Here is a 15436-nt window from a genome sequence, read left to right as displayed (position 1 = left end):
TAAGGGGCAGAGCACAGTTTGGTTTTCAACAGTTTAAAACTTTATCATTTCATCTAAGAACTGAGATAAGTGGAAAAAACATAGCATTCCTGCATTTTTAAATGAAAGAACTGCCAAGATTGACCTCTTCCTAGAGTGCAAGCCTTTTCTATGTGGGTGGATAGGATGCTCTATGGCATGCAATATTTCCATCAAAAAGTTATCATTTGGGAACATGGAAGTCAGCTGACTTGCAGCTTGCATGGCAAACTCGTACATGTTTTATGGAAATAGAGTATAATTTAAAGCAACCTTTGTCAATTCACCATTACAAGATCATAGTGATCATAATGAAACTAGAGGATAATTAAACAACTCTCTGCATGACTTTGACCAATGATTACCTCTATATTTGGATGATCAATTAGTCCTGTTGTGTCATGGCCTAAAGAAGAAAGCAGGTCCAACTAATGCTGTTGTAGCGTTAACCTAAATTAAAGCTGGCCATACACGGTAAGATCTGCTAGCTTGGCGATGTCGCCAAGCTAGTGCATCTTCTCCCGATATGCCCACCTATTGAATTAAAACGGCAGGTATAGGCGCTGTCAATTTGGGGACTGCATCAACGAGCAGATGCAGTCCCCGATCTGATGGAAAAATCAAACCTGCCTGATTTCAGGTCAGATATTGGTCGAGGAGGGCCATCGTTTATGCCCATACACGGGCAGATAAGCTGCCGAATCGGTCTAAAGGAGCTAAAATCAGCCTATGTATGGCCACCTTAAGTCTCTCCATGACATTGACCAATAAGTATCCCTGTGCTTGGATAATCAATCAGTGCTATTATTCCATGAGCCTAAAGCAGATCTAACCTAAGTTAGTGCGTGACTTTGATCAATAAGTACCCCTATGCTTGTATGATCAGTCAGTGGTTGGGTTATGTGTTTATTGAATTACTGGATCATTATTAAAAATATAGTTTGATATTATTCAGTTTTTACTAGATGATATCTTGTGAGGTCATTGCTGTAGGTCAGGGGTCGCCAACCTTTCTTGCTCGTGAGCCACAGTCAAATGTAAAAAGACTTGGAGAGCAACACAAGCATCATAAAAGTTCATGGAGGTGCCAAATTAGGGCTAAGATTGGCTATTAGGCAGCATCTATGCACACTATCAGCTTACAGGAGGCTTTATTTGGTAGTAAATCTTGTTTTTATTCAACCAAAACTTACCACCAAGTCAGGAATTGAAAAATAACTACCTGGTTTGGGGGCACTGAGAGCAACATCCAAGGGGTTGGTGAGCAACATGTTTCTCATGAGCCACTGGTTGGGGATCACTGCTGTAGGTTATGGTTGAACATTGCAGTGCAATATAATTAAGCTTTGCTATTCATGGATTTATTGAGCCCAAAGTTAACAACAAATTGATTTGAAAGGAACATTTTTCTTAATTCTAAATAACAAGTTATTTATTTTTTTCTATTGGATCTTAATACTGTAAATGGCTCAAAGGGATATAACCATGCTTGTAGCAGAACCACAGGTATACTGACTTGATGAAATTGTGACGCACCTTCTATTTTCTGTCTTTTATTGTTATTGTTCATCTGTTTATCAGTGCCATGCTAGAAGCACCAAATAAATGTTCTTCTTTCCTGCTTTAAAATTCCCATTCCAAAAGCAACTAACCAAATAGAATTGTCCCCATCCTCCAAAACTCCAATATCAAGAGCAACCAATTTGGAATGAACCTCACCTCAAATTAGAATATTCACTTGTATGTGATATAAGCCCAAGGATTAGAGTTATTTTCTATGTGGATTCACTATTATAAGAAGCACTTTCAATTTCTGAGTATCTTGCCCAAAGTTACAGATAAACAATGGTTGAGCCACACAGCTATTATACATTTAGGACCTGGCTTTTGTTTCTTTAAGAACATTGTGTTTTAAAACTGTTTTCATCTATAATGTCACCATATGGCCATTAAAAAAAGCACTACTGACATATCAAAGAATAAATAATAAATGAAGTGGAAAATGATTCATCAGACATGGAATAACTACTGGTAGCCAACACTAGCACCATTGTAGGTTGGTAGAAGCTTTTATGGTTTGGTTGCAGGGAAAAATCCAGTACAAAAGGATTGTGTTAGTCACAATTATTAATGAGGTTATCTCTGCACTTAACAAAATAAGCATAAGTTATCTTTTTCCTAGTACTTATTGGTGCTTCTCATGAAAATCCTCTGATTCTAGGGTAGTTCTAGGGTAGTTCTAAGGGTATTATAGGGTAGAGGTGAGTGACAATAATTACTTCTGTGGGATCTATAAAAATACAGCTCTAAATACCTTTATAGTGATAGCCATATGTTGACGCTTTCATTTAATGACATACAACATGTAGCATCATAGTGGTGTGGGACAGGGACAACAAATAGCAGGGGTAATAGGGGCAAGTGTATGCTAAAGGTGTCTCAATGTGTTCAAGACTCCTGTGTTATTGGACTGTGAGTTAAAGTATCCCAGCATAGCAGAGAACTCCTTATTGGTTGCTATGTTTTATATCTATAGCAGAGTTGATTTAATTCAATTTTATATAGCAGTCTATTATACCTGTATTTGCAGAACTGGAGCCATTGTTTGTATAAAATGAGATGTAGAATATTTTCAGATACAAGAACAAAGACCCGATGAATGTAATAGCCATTGAAATTCCTTTAATCAGTTGCAGCTTTAATCTCCTTGAATAAATTGAGACAGCAAATAATAGATACAGCGAATGGAGGAGAAGATATTTAGGGGACTACAGGGAGTGGGATAACTTAATGGAAGATATTATAAAGCAGGTTTAAAGTACAATCTGGCATAAAGGGAATAAATAATGAGATCTGAAGATTTAGAATAATTCATGCTAATAATGTATAATAACTGCTCAGTCCTTAAGCTTAGTCTATCGCATTAACTTGTCAAGTGCTTTATCTTCCCTTGTAAGTAAAAAGTTGACAAGGGAATCTTTGATTACTTAAAGGGAAAACATATCTACCTTTTTGAAATGAGCTCATTCAGTTGGGCTTGTAGAGAAAAGGTACAAACACTATCTGAACTGCCATAACTAAATATAAATGTATTTCTTCTTTAATTCTGACATTTTGTGCTCAGGCTTTCTCTTGTATTCAGCAGAAAATCTTGCCCTGGAACATATTTTTGCAATGGCATTGAATACAATTTCTCTGTATTTTGCAGTTTTTTATATCAGTCATCTTGATTCATTTTTTGTTCAAAACACTAGCTGACTGGTCAGTGATAAATTCAACAACTGTTGGTGAGTAAAAGCTAGACAATACATGGCCTAGGTAGATTTTTAAATCCATAATTCTCACAAAAATTTGACACTATATTTTGTTAACTTTTAATCAGTATTATCATAGTAGTATTAGCACCAAATCTTTATTTATTGGACTAATACCTAAAATATATATTTCTTGGCATCTTTAACTTCTTAGGATCAGGGCCCTCATTGTCTGCCAACATTTAATCAGACCCCCATTAGCCCATAAAAGGGTCACAGATATGTATAACATGGCAGTACAGAACTTTAATCAATGCAGCCTAATAACAACACCGGAACAGGCAGCCCCATACTCTCTGGCAATGATGTCCAGTCTCCCACTTGCAAGTAGCCCTCATGTGCTGTATATGCAAAGTTGTTTTTCAGATCAAAATTTTCAATAATGTTATAAAATTAATTTGTAAATGTCATGGTGTAATTACCAAAACCTTCACTTGTGCCCATTGAGTATGTTGCTTGCACACATTCATACCTTGGACTTGAATAAGATATATACACCATAATAATTCATCACTAGGAATTATCTGTACACCAGTGCCTCACCTTCTCTAATGATATGAAGATTGAGAGACAGACACTGGGTAGTAATGCATGAAGGTGTTATTATTGTTTCTAAAGCACCAAACATACATTCCACACTATGACAGCACACCGGGCCCTCTGCCCAGGAAAGGTGGCTGTACATGGGCAGAATTAAGCTGCTGATTTGGGTCCTGATCGATTCAGAAGCTTATCTTCCTGTGTATGGGCCGATATCTGGCCTAAAATTGCCCAGATATCAATCATGCTGGTTATGTTTTTCTGTTGGATCAGGGACCACATCAGCTCATTGATAATTCTGGCAAAACACTGGCACTAAAAAGAACATTACTAAACCTGGTAACACCCTGAGACAGGAAATTATATATTTGTACAATAAAGTTCAGAGCTGCAGTTCATTTTTCCGGTGCAGTATTTATACTCATGTCTTATTAAAGGGGTCCTCTACGCTAAAACTCTTGCCAATAAAACAGTTAAAAGGTGTCATAGGTTATAAATTTAGTTGTAAATATAATTGAAGCTGAAAGCTATATGTGTTTATCCCTTTCTCTTCTCTGTTTCTGACTCTTAAAACATTCTTCTCCAGGTATGTTAATCAGCTGGAGTCTGCTTCATTGTTTCAGAAGTCAGAACCAAGAGTGCAAGGTGGATACTGCTTTAAACTGCATTTACGCAACTTTAAAAAGATATTTCTAAGTTTTATTTAATGTACATATAAAGGCGGCATATAATTAAATTTCACTGTGCAAAAAACAGTTTTTCAGTGGAGAACCCTCTTAAGATAATGTTACAAGGAGACATGCTCATTTGCATTATTTGCCACTGTGTATTTTTCCATTGCACATGGCTGGATGAAGTGGAGTGAGGGAATACAGGGTTATGGGAGATAGGTCTTAGTACAAGTTGATCCAGGGACGGGTCCAATTGCCATTTTGGAGTCAGGAAGGAATTTTTTCCCCCTTGGGGCAAATTAGAGAGGTTTCAGGTGGGGTTTTTTTGCCTTCCTCTGGATCAACTAGCAGTTAGGCAGGTTATATATAGGCATTAGGGTTGAACTTGATGGACGTGTCTTTTTTCAACCTAACTTACTATGTTACTATGTTACATGCAGTGACCCCCATTAGCATATACTTGGCCACTTTGGCCATTATGTTTTTTACCACTGAACATGTAATTTCTCCCCTTAACATATACTTGGACACTTTGGCCACTATGTTTTGTCACCATTGCACATGCAATTTCTCCCCTTAGCATTTACTTGGCAACTTTGGTCATTATGTTTTTTTTACCACTGCTCATTCTTTTTCTCTTCTTAGCATATACAGGTATAGGATCCCTTATCCGGAAACCCATTATCCAGAAAGCTCCGAATTACAGAAAGCCCATCTCCCATAGACTCCATTTTAATCAAATAAGTTAGAATTTTAAAAGTGATTTCCTTTTTCTCTGTAGTAATAAAACAGTGCTTTGTACTTGATCCCAACTATGATATAATTAATCCTTATTGGAGGCAAAACAATCCTATTGGGTTTAATTATTGTTTTATTGATTCTTTAGTAGACTTAGGGTATGGAGATCCAAATTACGGAAAGATCCCTTATCCGGAATACCCTTGGTCCCGAGCATTCTGGATAACGGGTCTTATACCTGTACTTGGCCACTCTGGCCAATATGCTTTCCACCATTGCACATGCTTTTTCTCCACTTAGCATATACTTGGCCACTTTGGCCACTATGCTTTCCACCATTGCACATGCAATTTGTCTCCTTAGCATATACTTGGCCACTGTGGCCACTATGCTTTCCACCACTGCTCATGTAATTTCTCTCTTTAGCATATAGTTGGCCACTATGTTTTTTACCATTGCACATTCTTTTTCTCCCCTTAGCACAGGGGTAGGGAACCTTTGGCTCGCGAGCCAGATGTGGCTATTTTGATGGCTGCATCTGGCTCGTTGCCAAATCTTTAATAAAAAAATAACAGGGGGCGTGGCCTGCGCTCGGCAGATAGAAGACGTGTTCTAAGCCTTAGAACACGTCTTCTATCCACAAAACACAGGCCACGCCCTCCTCCGCATTGCATCCGCATCTGGCATCCTTGGGACCCACCCTACCTTGCCTGAAGCTGCATCATCCTCCACAGGCAGCCGCAAATCGAGGCCCCGCTTTCGGCCTAGCTCCGGTCGGCGGCCCACAAGCATATACTTGGCCACTCTGGCCACTTTGCTTTCCACCATTGCACGTGCAATTTCTCCCCTTAGCATATACTTGGCCACTATGCTTTCCACCATTGCACATGCTTTTTCTCCCCTTAGCATATACTTGGCCACTTTGGTCATTATGCTTTCCATCATTGCACATACAATTTCTCCCCTTAGCATATACTTGGCCACTATGCTTTCCACTATTGAACACGCAGTTTCTCTCCTTAGCATATACTTGGCCACTTTGGCCACTATGCTTTCCACTATTGCACATGCAGTTTCTCCCATTAGCAGGGGTGGGCCAAGTTGCCTAGGGCGCCCGGAAGGCCAACTCCGCCCACCTCCCCGCCCCTCCGAACGGCGCATGCGCGCCAAAGCACAGAAGGAGGTGCAGGGGGGCGGTGTTATTAGATCGCTAATTGCCTCCGGCAATGACAAAGTAGCACTAGGGGAAGGCAGGAGAGGCTCCTGCCTGGCGCCCCTCAATCGTTGCGCCCTAGGCAGCTGCCTCTTCTGCCTACCCCTAGTTCCGGCCCTGCCCCTTAGCATATACTTGGCCACTTTGTTCATTATGTTTTCCATTATTGCACGTGCTTTTTCTCATCATAGCATATACATGGCCACTTTAGTCATTATGCTTTCCATTATTGAACATGCAATTTCTCCCCTTAGATAGACTTAGATATTCAGATCCTTTAGGTTGCTTGGTCAAGTTACGGTATAGCATCTTAAGATTCAATTCCGCCTGCTCTTTGTTGGTAAAATGTGTTTCAAAATGGCTACACTGTATGATACAATTACTTCCTTCAGGAATTTTCATCTCAGTTGCCGGCTCCTCAGTGCAACATATGCACTCTAGAGCTGTTGGCATTGGAGCACAATTTCCACAACTACACCAGTCAGTGTTTCCAATTCGTTCCTCAGGGTCTATTGTTGATTCACTTTCAATGATGCTTTCATTTGCCCCTGACAAAGCTTGACTGCTTGTTTCCAAATCTCTTGAAGCTTGAATTTTGACCCTTTTTTTGTTATTGGTGGGTTGTAAGGGAAACTTTCACCTCTATTAACAACATCTGGCCTTGATCTTATTCTTGTGAGAAGATCTTGATACTAAAAAAATATTGTAATAATTATTATTTATAAATATAACGATGAACAACAATTGTTGGGGAAAAAAAAATTTACCTTCTCTTCAGTGGCTCTCGATGTAGTAGGAACAGACTCTTCTTTACATGACATTATAATAAATGATTGTCAAGTTATTCTATAATGAATAAATAATGAGTAAATGTGGTTCAATAAATTATTAAGGTTTATTACACGTTAGACCTAAGAGAGGATAAATTGCATTTGGTTGTGTCATAATTGCAGCATGTAAATAAGATCACATGCTTGATCACAGGTAATGAATCAAAAATATTTAAGGTGGTATTTTTGCTTGAGCATGCGTGCATCAAATGTGTTTCACATGCCTTAATAACAACATATGTAATGGGACAGGTATTGTCAGGCACTGCAGCACCCACCGGACAGGAGATTAAGGGGGCAATAAGTTTTTTTCTGGACTTGAAAGTCATATAAACTGGACATGGTATAAATTATAATTAAACTCGATCATTGCTGTATTAATAAAATGTCCTGATAATACTTGAATCATTCATTGGCACTCTTGGAAAACAATAATGTGTTTAAGTTTCACTTAAAACTAGGTGAAACTGAAAACAATGATTGGATTAACTTCCCCTTTATAAGTGTGAAATAGAAAACAATGAGGGGTTAACTTGTCCTTGAAAATGTGTCAAGGACAGTCTATCACCAGGGCGCCAACAGAAATCACGGGGGCCCCTGCGGAAAACCCATTCATAAATCTCGAAATTATCTAGAAGTAAAAAAAAAAAATCAGACTTTATCCAGGAGCCGCCTCAGGCGGCGATATGTCCAGAATCGCCCCTGGGCGTGATAAAAATGAGGGGATTAATTTCCCCTTTAAAACAGGGGATTAGCTTCTCATTGAAACAGAGTAAGGTTCTGAGCATTATGGATAACAGGTCCCATATATAAAATCAATGTTTTCTTAAGAGAATCATTTTTAGCGTTTAGTTCTCCTTTAATAATTATTTATTCATACTTTAAAATATATTTCATTAGTTCATAAATCATTTATGCATTTATAGTACGTGCACCTATATAAGGTAAATTGAACATGAATCATGTAAATCATTATTAGTACATTGATTTTCTTTAAAAACAATCATGTTTGATATTTAAGCAATAAATAAGCATTTGACCAAATGAAATAAAAAGAATGGACTGTATTTGAATGAATTCAATTTATTTTATTTGCTTAAAGTTTTTTTTACATGCCATTATCATACACTTTAAAACTATTCCTAAAATAAAGATTAGTTAATAAAAGCCATTCATTTATGTTAATCGCAGTCTCCAGCCAAGGGTCAGCTCCGTGATACGAGCATTCGCGAAAACTAAATTCTAACGTAGAAGTAAATATAGCAGAATAAAAATATGAGTTACGCAGTCCTCCATGTTGTGTGTGGCGGAAGATGATATTGGCAGGAGTCACATTAGGCGTCGCATCAGTGGTGACGTCAAATAAGCGCCGGGCTGGTTGCCCTTGCTGCTGTGGTAGGCAGTGAGTTCCATGCTTTGAGAGGTAGGGTGATGCTCAAACTGTACAGCTCTTTCTTCTGTGACTACGGTCTATGATCAGCACCAAAGCTGTGGCTAGTGACAGGATTTGCTAGTATTCTTGCCAGCATTCAAACAAGCTTCAACAAGCGGTAAATTTATGAAACAATATGAACACAGCGTTCGGCATTTACTTGAATTATTATCTATTAAAATGCGCATTAACTACATAAATATGTGATTGTGAGACTGTGTACTTTTATATAGTAGGGCACGATTGTAAGTGACATGGGAAAGTTGCATCCTGCAAGCTGGACCTGTGTAGCATGGAGTCACAATAATAAGTGTTCTAATTCATTTATACTAGTGCTATACAGTCATTCAGTTACCAGGGTTAATATCTGCTATGGCTAGATGGGTTTCAGTTACATTCATAATGATGATAATGATACATTTCTAATTAGGAGTAACTCTAAATAGGGGACAGAGCGTGACTTTAATGCCACCTGTCAGAGTATTACCTGACTACTTAGATAACTCTTCCATAAAGTTGATGCTACAGGAATAACAGAGAAACTGAAAACAGTGATAGTATAGTATGTTATCAATTTCTGGGGGTGCAATGTCCTGCCCAGTTGTGTTGCAAAAGTCTGATTGCTTAAATATTATAACCTTCGAAACGTTCTGAGTAATTTTTTATTGTGAGATGCCTTCACCTTATATTGTACTCCTTCCAGAGTAGTAGTAGTTCTCAGTAGATTCAACTTCTTTAACCATTATCTATTTCCTATTCTATCCTTCTTTCTCACTGTTTTAATGTACTATTCCCCTACTGGGTGTTTTTCTACACCCTCTAGTGCATTTTTTCTGTTCTTGTTCCCTAATCACATCTTTACCAATTAATAAATAGATATCTTATTTGTATAGCATTATGTGGCATTTTTATGCCATGTGTTATGTAACAATACTACTTAAACATTGCTAAATAACTGTACTCACTTGTTTTAAATATAACAATATTAGAAATCACCTCAGAGTTCAGTGGCCTGTTTAAAAGTACTGGTGTGTAAGGTAGTGGAACAACTTAGTGACCCCCACAGTGATTCTAGTAACTCAACCTGCTATTGGCCTTCCAGGCATCTCCTTTCAGGCTTGGGCAAGGTGTGACACTCGGCAAACACTACCCTGGGCTGTTACATTTTTCAAAGAAAGGGTAGTGGCATCCCAGGGACCAAGTTTTTTTTAAACAAATAACCCCCCCGCCATCTCTGGGCTACCCGCACACTGGGAGGGAGCTCCTGGTGCAGGCGGCCATGTTGGTAGGCACATAATAAGTACACTTCCCCGCTTGCTTACTATGCGCATGTGCCTGACGTAGGAGCAGTGAATGTAAATCACCCTCCTACGTTGCACACAAGAGCATGATGAGCTACTTGTGGCACTTGCTCATTATGTACATGCATGTGCCCCAACATGGCTGCCTGCACCGGGGGTGCCCTTTCCAGTGCGGGTAGTCCAGCACCGGCAGGGGCATTTTTATTTTTAAAAAAAAAACAATTTCCCTGGAGTGTGGGCTCTTTTAGCCCGCACCTCTGTTTGGGGAAATAATATAGTGGTGATAGATGCCCTTTTGTGGATTTGGTTTATAGGCTGAAATCAAAGCAGACTAGTAGTTAAGGACAGACGCAAACTAGCAGGGCAGACTGAAGATGATGGAAAAGCATGAAATAGCAAACTAGTATTGTTTATTGAATAAAATATTCAACACACATGCTTCTTGGTAATTGTGCACAAGGGTATATGCTTAAGCTGCATGCAGTAAAAATATGTGGATAAGTTATTAGCCTTAAAGGATAAGTACCGTATATACTCGAGTATAAGACGATCCGAATATAAGCCGAGGTACCTCATTTTACCTAAGAAAACTGGAAAAACGTATTGACTCGAGTATAAGCCTAGGGTGGGAAATGCAGCCGCTACTGCTAAGTTTCAATAATCAAATAAATAACAGATAAATAAATAATAGATAACTTTAGGGAAAAAAAATGCTACAGCAGCAGACAAAAGCAAGTTTGGGAAGGCCAAGGCCAACTCTGCTTATACTCTAGTATATACGGTAAGCCTTTTATTTTTAAATATCCTAGAATTACTCTAAACAGCCCCTAGAATAACATACCTTTCTTCCTGCATGCTGATTTATTTTGTTTCTCTATTACAACTCCAGCTTTTTTTGTTTACCTTGTCTAGTGTGAAGCACTGCCCCTTTTGCTTTCTGAGCACTTTTCTTTCCGACTATGAAGACCCCAAAGAGATGCCTACTGGGCATGCTCTCTGCTCCAGTTAAAATAAATCAAGCATGCGCAGTAGACACCTCTTTGATGTCATTAGTTGGAGAGCAAAGGAGTGCTCAGAATGCAAAAGGGGGCAGAGCTTAACCTTAGGCAAGGAAGTAACAAGAATAAATGTAGTTGAACTGGCTGTAAAAGAGAAACAAAATAAATCTGGAGGGAGAAAGGTATGTTATTCTGGGGGCTGTATAGAGTAATTTTAAAGATTTTGAACTAGAACCTTGCATGCCATCTCCACTGCTACAAACAAGGGGTTGACTTTTATTACAGTTTTGAATAGATACATATTTTTAGTATTTGGTTGTTATTTGTTTTGGATATTGGGCTGTACTATGTTACACAATACCTCAGTGGTTTATATTTATTTTAGGTAGCTGCTTTAACTTGCATTGATTACACTCAGTGGTGCCATGTGATATCAAAGTCAGGTGGGTTCATGTTTTAGACATGTATTAATATCAAGTGTTTTAATGATATCATTGTTTATATTCATGTTTTATGTAACTGTTTCTCAATCCCCCAACTACTATAATAGAATCTTGTAAAAAGGACGGAGTTAGAGAAAACTAAAATAGTACAGAAAAGCCAGGGAATCAAACTTTTGCCTTTCATCTATTATTTCAAATCCAGATATAATGAGCAAGTTTGCTCTTTTGGGATTTGAACAAAAGAAAAAAATAAAGCAAAAAAAAAAAAAAGAAGCTTATTACTGTTGCTAGATTTTCGCTCTGATACACAAGAGGATGTATAGACTTGATTGAGCTAGGATTAGGCTAGACAGTTCAGAAGCAAATCCATTAACTTTGAAGTGGCCCGCAATGCCTGTAATTCAATGGTGCACAGCCTTGTCTAGCTTATTAATAAACACAAATATGCCAACTGCCAGATATAATATTGAGTTATTCGGTAGATCTTTGTTAGCTCCCTTAGGACAAGGACGTCCTGTGGAGCCTATTAGCTTAATATTAAAAGTAGGAAAGTAATGAATCAGAATTTTTTTTAGGTTGTTTCATTTTCATCCAGAGTGTGTAGCCGTTTCTGCAACTTAATATTCTAGCTGAATTTCAATGTTCCCATGGCAAAAGGGTATTGTACTAATGTGGTATTACAGCTGGGTGTATTTTGGATTGTGCAAGATACATACTGTAGGACAAACTGTCATTTGCAATGTTACTTTTAATAACTCTATCAATGCTTATTTCTACAATAGTAAGTCCGGAGCCATATGTAATGTTATATGAAATCTAATGTAGGAAAATATTGTCTCTTCTACACCTGTGATCCCTTACAGCTAGGGTATGCTCATGTAGCTCCTGCAAAGAGCCATTCATATCATTGTGTCCTGTGCAGATACCCATATGTTATGTTCCTAGCTGTCTCTTAGCTCTATAGGTTGTACATCTTCCTTCTAAGCTCTTTGAGTATTTTTAAGTTGCAGTCAACTGATATCAGTCACTGCCCTTTTAGAGGGCACATACATTGGTTAGTTTTATAAGGAACCAGTTAACCTTCCTGTTTGTTTTTAGATTGTGGGAGGAAACCTAAGCACCAATATAGGAATGACTAGGAATAACTAATTATTCTTTTTTCAAGGTGAAGGTCTCCAGGAAGAATATATCATACCATGTTGGGCCTAGGGCTGTGTAGCGCCTGTTTGAAAGGAAGACTAAATGGCTTGGCTTTGCCAAACAATTGGCAAAAGGCTACGAGCTTGAATGTTATACAGTCCATTTACAGTGAGACTGGCAAGTGGGAAAAAGAATATGGACTAGAAACAAGAAAGAAGGTGGAAAACTGGTGGAAGCCCAAAGTAAAAGAGCGATTCACAAAAATTAGTAAAGTAGATGTAAGTAATTTTTTTGGCACCATCTGCATAAAGATGCAGCACTTAACTTGTTTATTTCCCTTAGGCAGTAAAGAATTAGATGAATCAGCATGGCACCTCACAGTCCTATGTACAACTACAAATATAATACTATTCCCCAATGTTACTTTCTATGTAAGACTGCACACACACTGAAAAGAGAAGAGAGGGGCGCATTCCCATAGTATAAAATCAGTGATGTATATTTATTAATAAAAATATATTGCACTTATTAATTTCTGCAATACAATCAGCAACTCATATAATACAGTCCAGGTTGATAGCCTGATATCCCAACACGTTTTGTCTTGATTCTGATTTCATCAGGGGCATGAATATTCAAGATTCATAATCCATTTATATACTTAAAGGACAATGAAAGGTTAATATAAATTAAAAGTAAGTATAAAGGCATTCTTTTAAAGTACTTACTGCATATCTAAATTCCCAGATCCCTGCTCTCTGAGATATGGTGCTGGCAGCCTACAGCAGTGTGAAGACTACAGTGACATCACTGAAATCTCTCTGTCCTTCCTGTAGGCTGCCAGCGGCAGCCTTCCTATTCTCTGAGCATGTGTGTAACTTGATCCTGTCTCCTGTTCTGAGCTACACATGCCCACCAGCCAATCAGAAGCGGATCTGGCAGAGGGGAGGGAATGAAACACACGTGCAGTATGAAGCAAGGAGGGAAAGGAAGGGAGAATACCTTTTTAGAGATGGCTGCCTGTTCTAGAAAATGTGAAGTAAGTGTGACTGAGTAAATATTTGATTAGGTGAGCCAAAAGTGTGGCGTTTTTACTAAACAATTGGAGGACTATTGGGCAGTATGCTTTTTAAAGTTTGACTTGCATTCTCCTTTAACCAAAGGATTGTATTGGAGTGATGGAAATGAAAAGGCTGCACAAAAGTTTTACCGACTATTAGCACAAATTGTTTTTTATGGATTTGCATACCGTATAAGCCGAGGAACCGAATTTTACCTAACAAAACTGAAAAAACTTATTGACTCGAGTATAAGCCTAGGGTGTCACCAGTAGGGCTGGTGCGAATGAGCCAGCACAAGAAGTACAGCAGGATAATCTTGTTAAACGATATTTCTTGAGAACTGATAGTAGAACTGAAATAAATCCCCCCCAATCTCAGCAGAAAGCATATTGACATTAACCTGTCTGCCTGTGAGCACTAAGAGTGTTGTTCTACCCATTTCTACACACAGATTTACTGACATGGGGAGGTGGGAGAAGGAAGTTTATTGAGAGTAAGGGGCATTGAGTGCCTTGGGCTCAACAGTGGCATTTTCCTCTGCAATTCATAGTAACATAGTACAGCTTGTAGACATGTATCTATCAATATCAAGTTGGGGGTTTTAGTGAAATATGCATGTAGTAGAGATACATTATCCATATGGATGCATCTTAAAAAGAATGAAAACTGCAGCAAGCACCCTTATACACCCTATATAAGATATAATTCAGTATTAAATTTCCACCTACCTAGTGCTCGAAACATGTTTCTGCACCCCCCCCCCCCCCCCGTGCATGTGTCGGTACTATCAGCAGCACATCGGGCATTCGGCTCGCATCCCAAACCCCCCCGTGCATGTGTACATACGCATGCACGGGCAGGGGTGCGAGATGAATGCCGGATGCACTGCTGATAGTACATTACTTAAGTATAAGCCGAGGGTTCCTTTTTCAGCACGTTTTCGGTGCTGAAAAACTCTGCTTATACTCGAGTATATACGGTACATTTTAGTACAGTGCCATGTATTTATTTTAGGGGTAGTTCAGTGAAATTGGCTTGTGTTGAACATATTTTTTGCCTATTGTTTTAATCACAAAAAGTTTTTTTGTTATTTTTTTGTGCTAAACAAAGCAAATGGGATTGAAACTACTGCATGTTTGGTCCTTTTAAAGTACTAATTAGATTACCAGTATATGACCCGCCTCCCTTCACTCCCTCTTTTGTTAGCATGAGCCATTATGCAGGGTGTTTATCTGTTCTGACATCGATATTATGTGATTAAAATATCAAGAGTATGTACAAAACAACCACATTTTCACTGCCCCTTTAAATGAACTTGCAGTGTGTAATAGAACGTCTATATAGAATTATAGAATTTGTCACTTTTTACAGAATCTTGCCTTTCCAGATTTCTAAAAGGAGGTCACTGACCCCAGCAACCAAAACACTTGCTATGTGAGGCTGTAATTTTATTAACTTTTTTTATTAACTTTTTATTTAGCTCTCTCCTATTCATCTTCCAGTCTCTTATTTAAACCACTACCTTGTTACTAGTGTAAATTGGACCTTAGCAACCAGATAGCTGCTGAAATTGAAAAATGGAGAGCTGCTAACCAAAAAGCTAAATAATGCAAAAGTTACAAAATAGTTAAATCTGGAGACCAATTGCAAATTGTCTCAGAATATCAGTGTCTATATAATATTAAAAGTCAGTTTAAAGGAGAACTACCACTTTATATGTATAATCATATTTTACAA

At 38.3% G+C, this 15436-nt stretch overlaps 1 protein-coding gene across 7 annotated transcripts in view; it reads left to right on the top strand.

Annotated features, from left to right (window-relative positions):
* The first annotated feature begins 8642 nt into the window (after window positions 1-8642).
* The window catches only part of lars2 (leucyl-tRNA synthetase 2), a 72652-nt gene continuing 65858 nt past the window's right edge, over window positions 8643-15436 (top strand). Inside the window, exons 1-3 of one of the 7 annotated variants that reach the window (XM_012965475.3) lie at window positions 8674-8747; window positions 11441-11498; window positions 12664-12916. In XM_012965475.3, the coding sequence (XP_012820929.2) occupies window positions 12695-12916 (222 nt within the window). In that variant the 5' untranslated portion in view covers window positions 8674-8747; window positions 11441-11498; window positions 12664-12694. The other 6 variants (XM_018094974.2, XM_002938308.5, XM_012965474.3 and 3 more) reach the window with 6 other exon arrangements.

Source organism: Xenopus tropicalis, chromosome 6 (genome assembly GCF_000004195.4).
Source record: "Xenopus tropicalis strain Nigerian chromosome 6, UCB_Xtro_10.0, whole genome shotgun sequence".
In the NCBI taxonomy this organism is placed as follows: domain Eukaryota; kingdom Metazoa; phylum Chordata; class Amphibia; order Anura; family Pipidae; genus Xenopus; species Xenopus tropicalis.
This window is presented reverse-complemented; position numbering and strand designations above follow the sequence as displayed.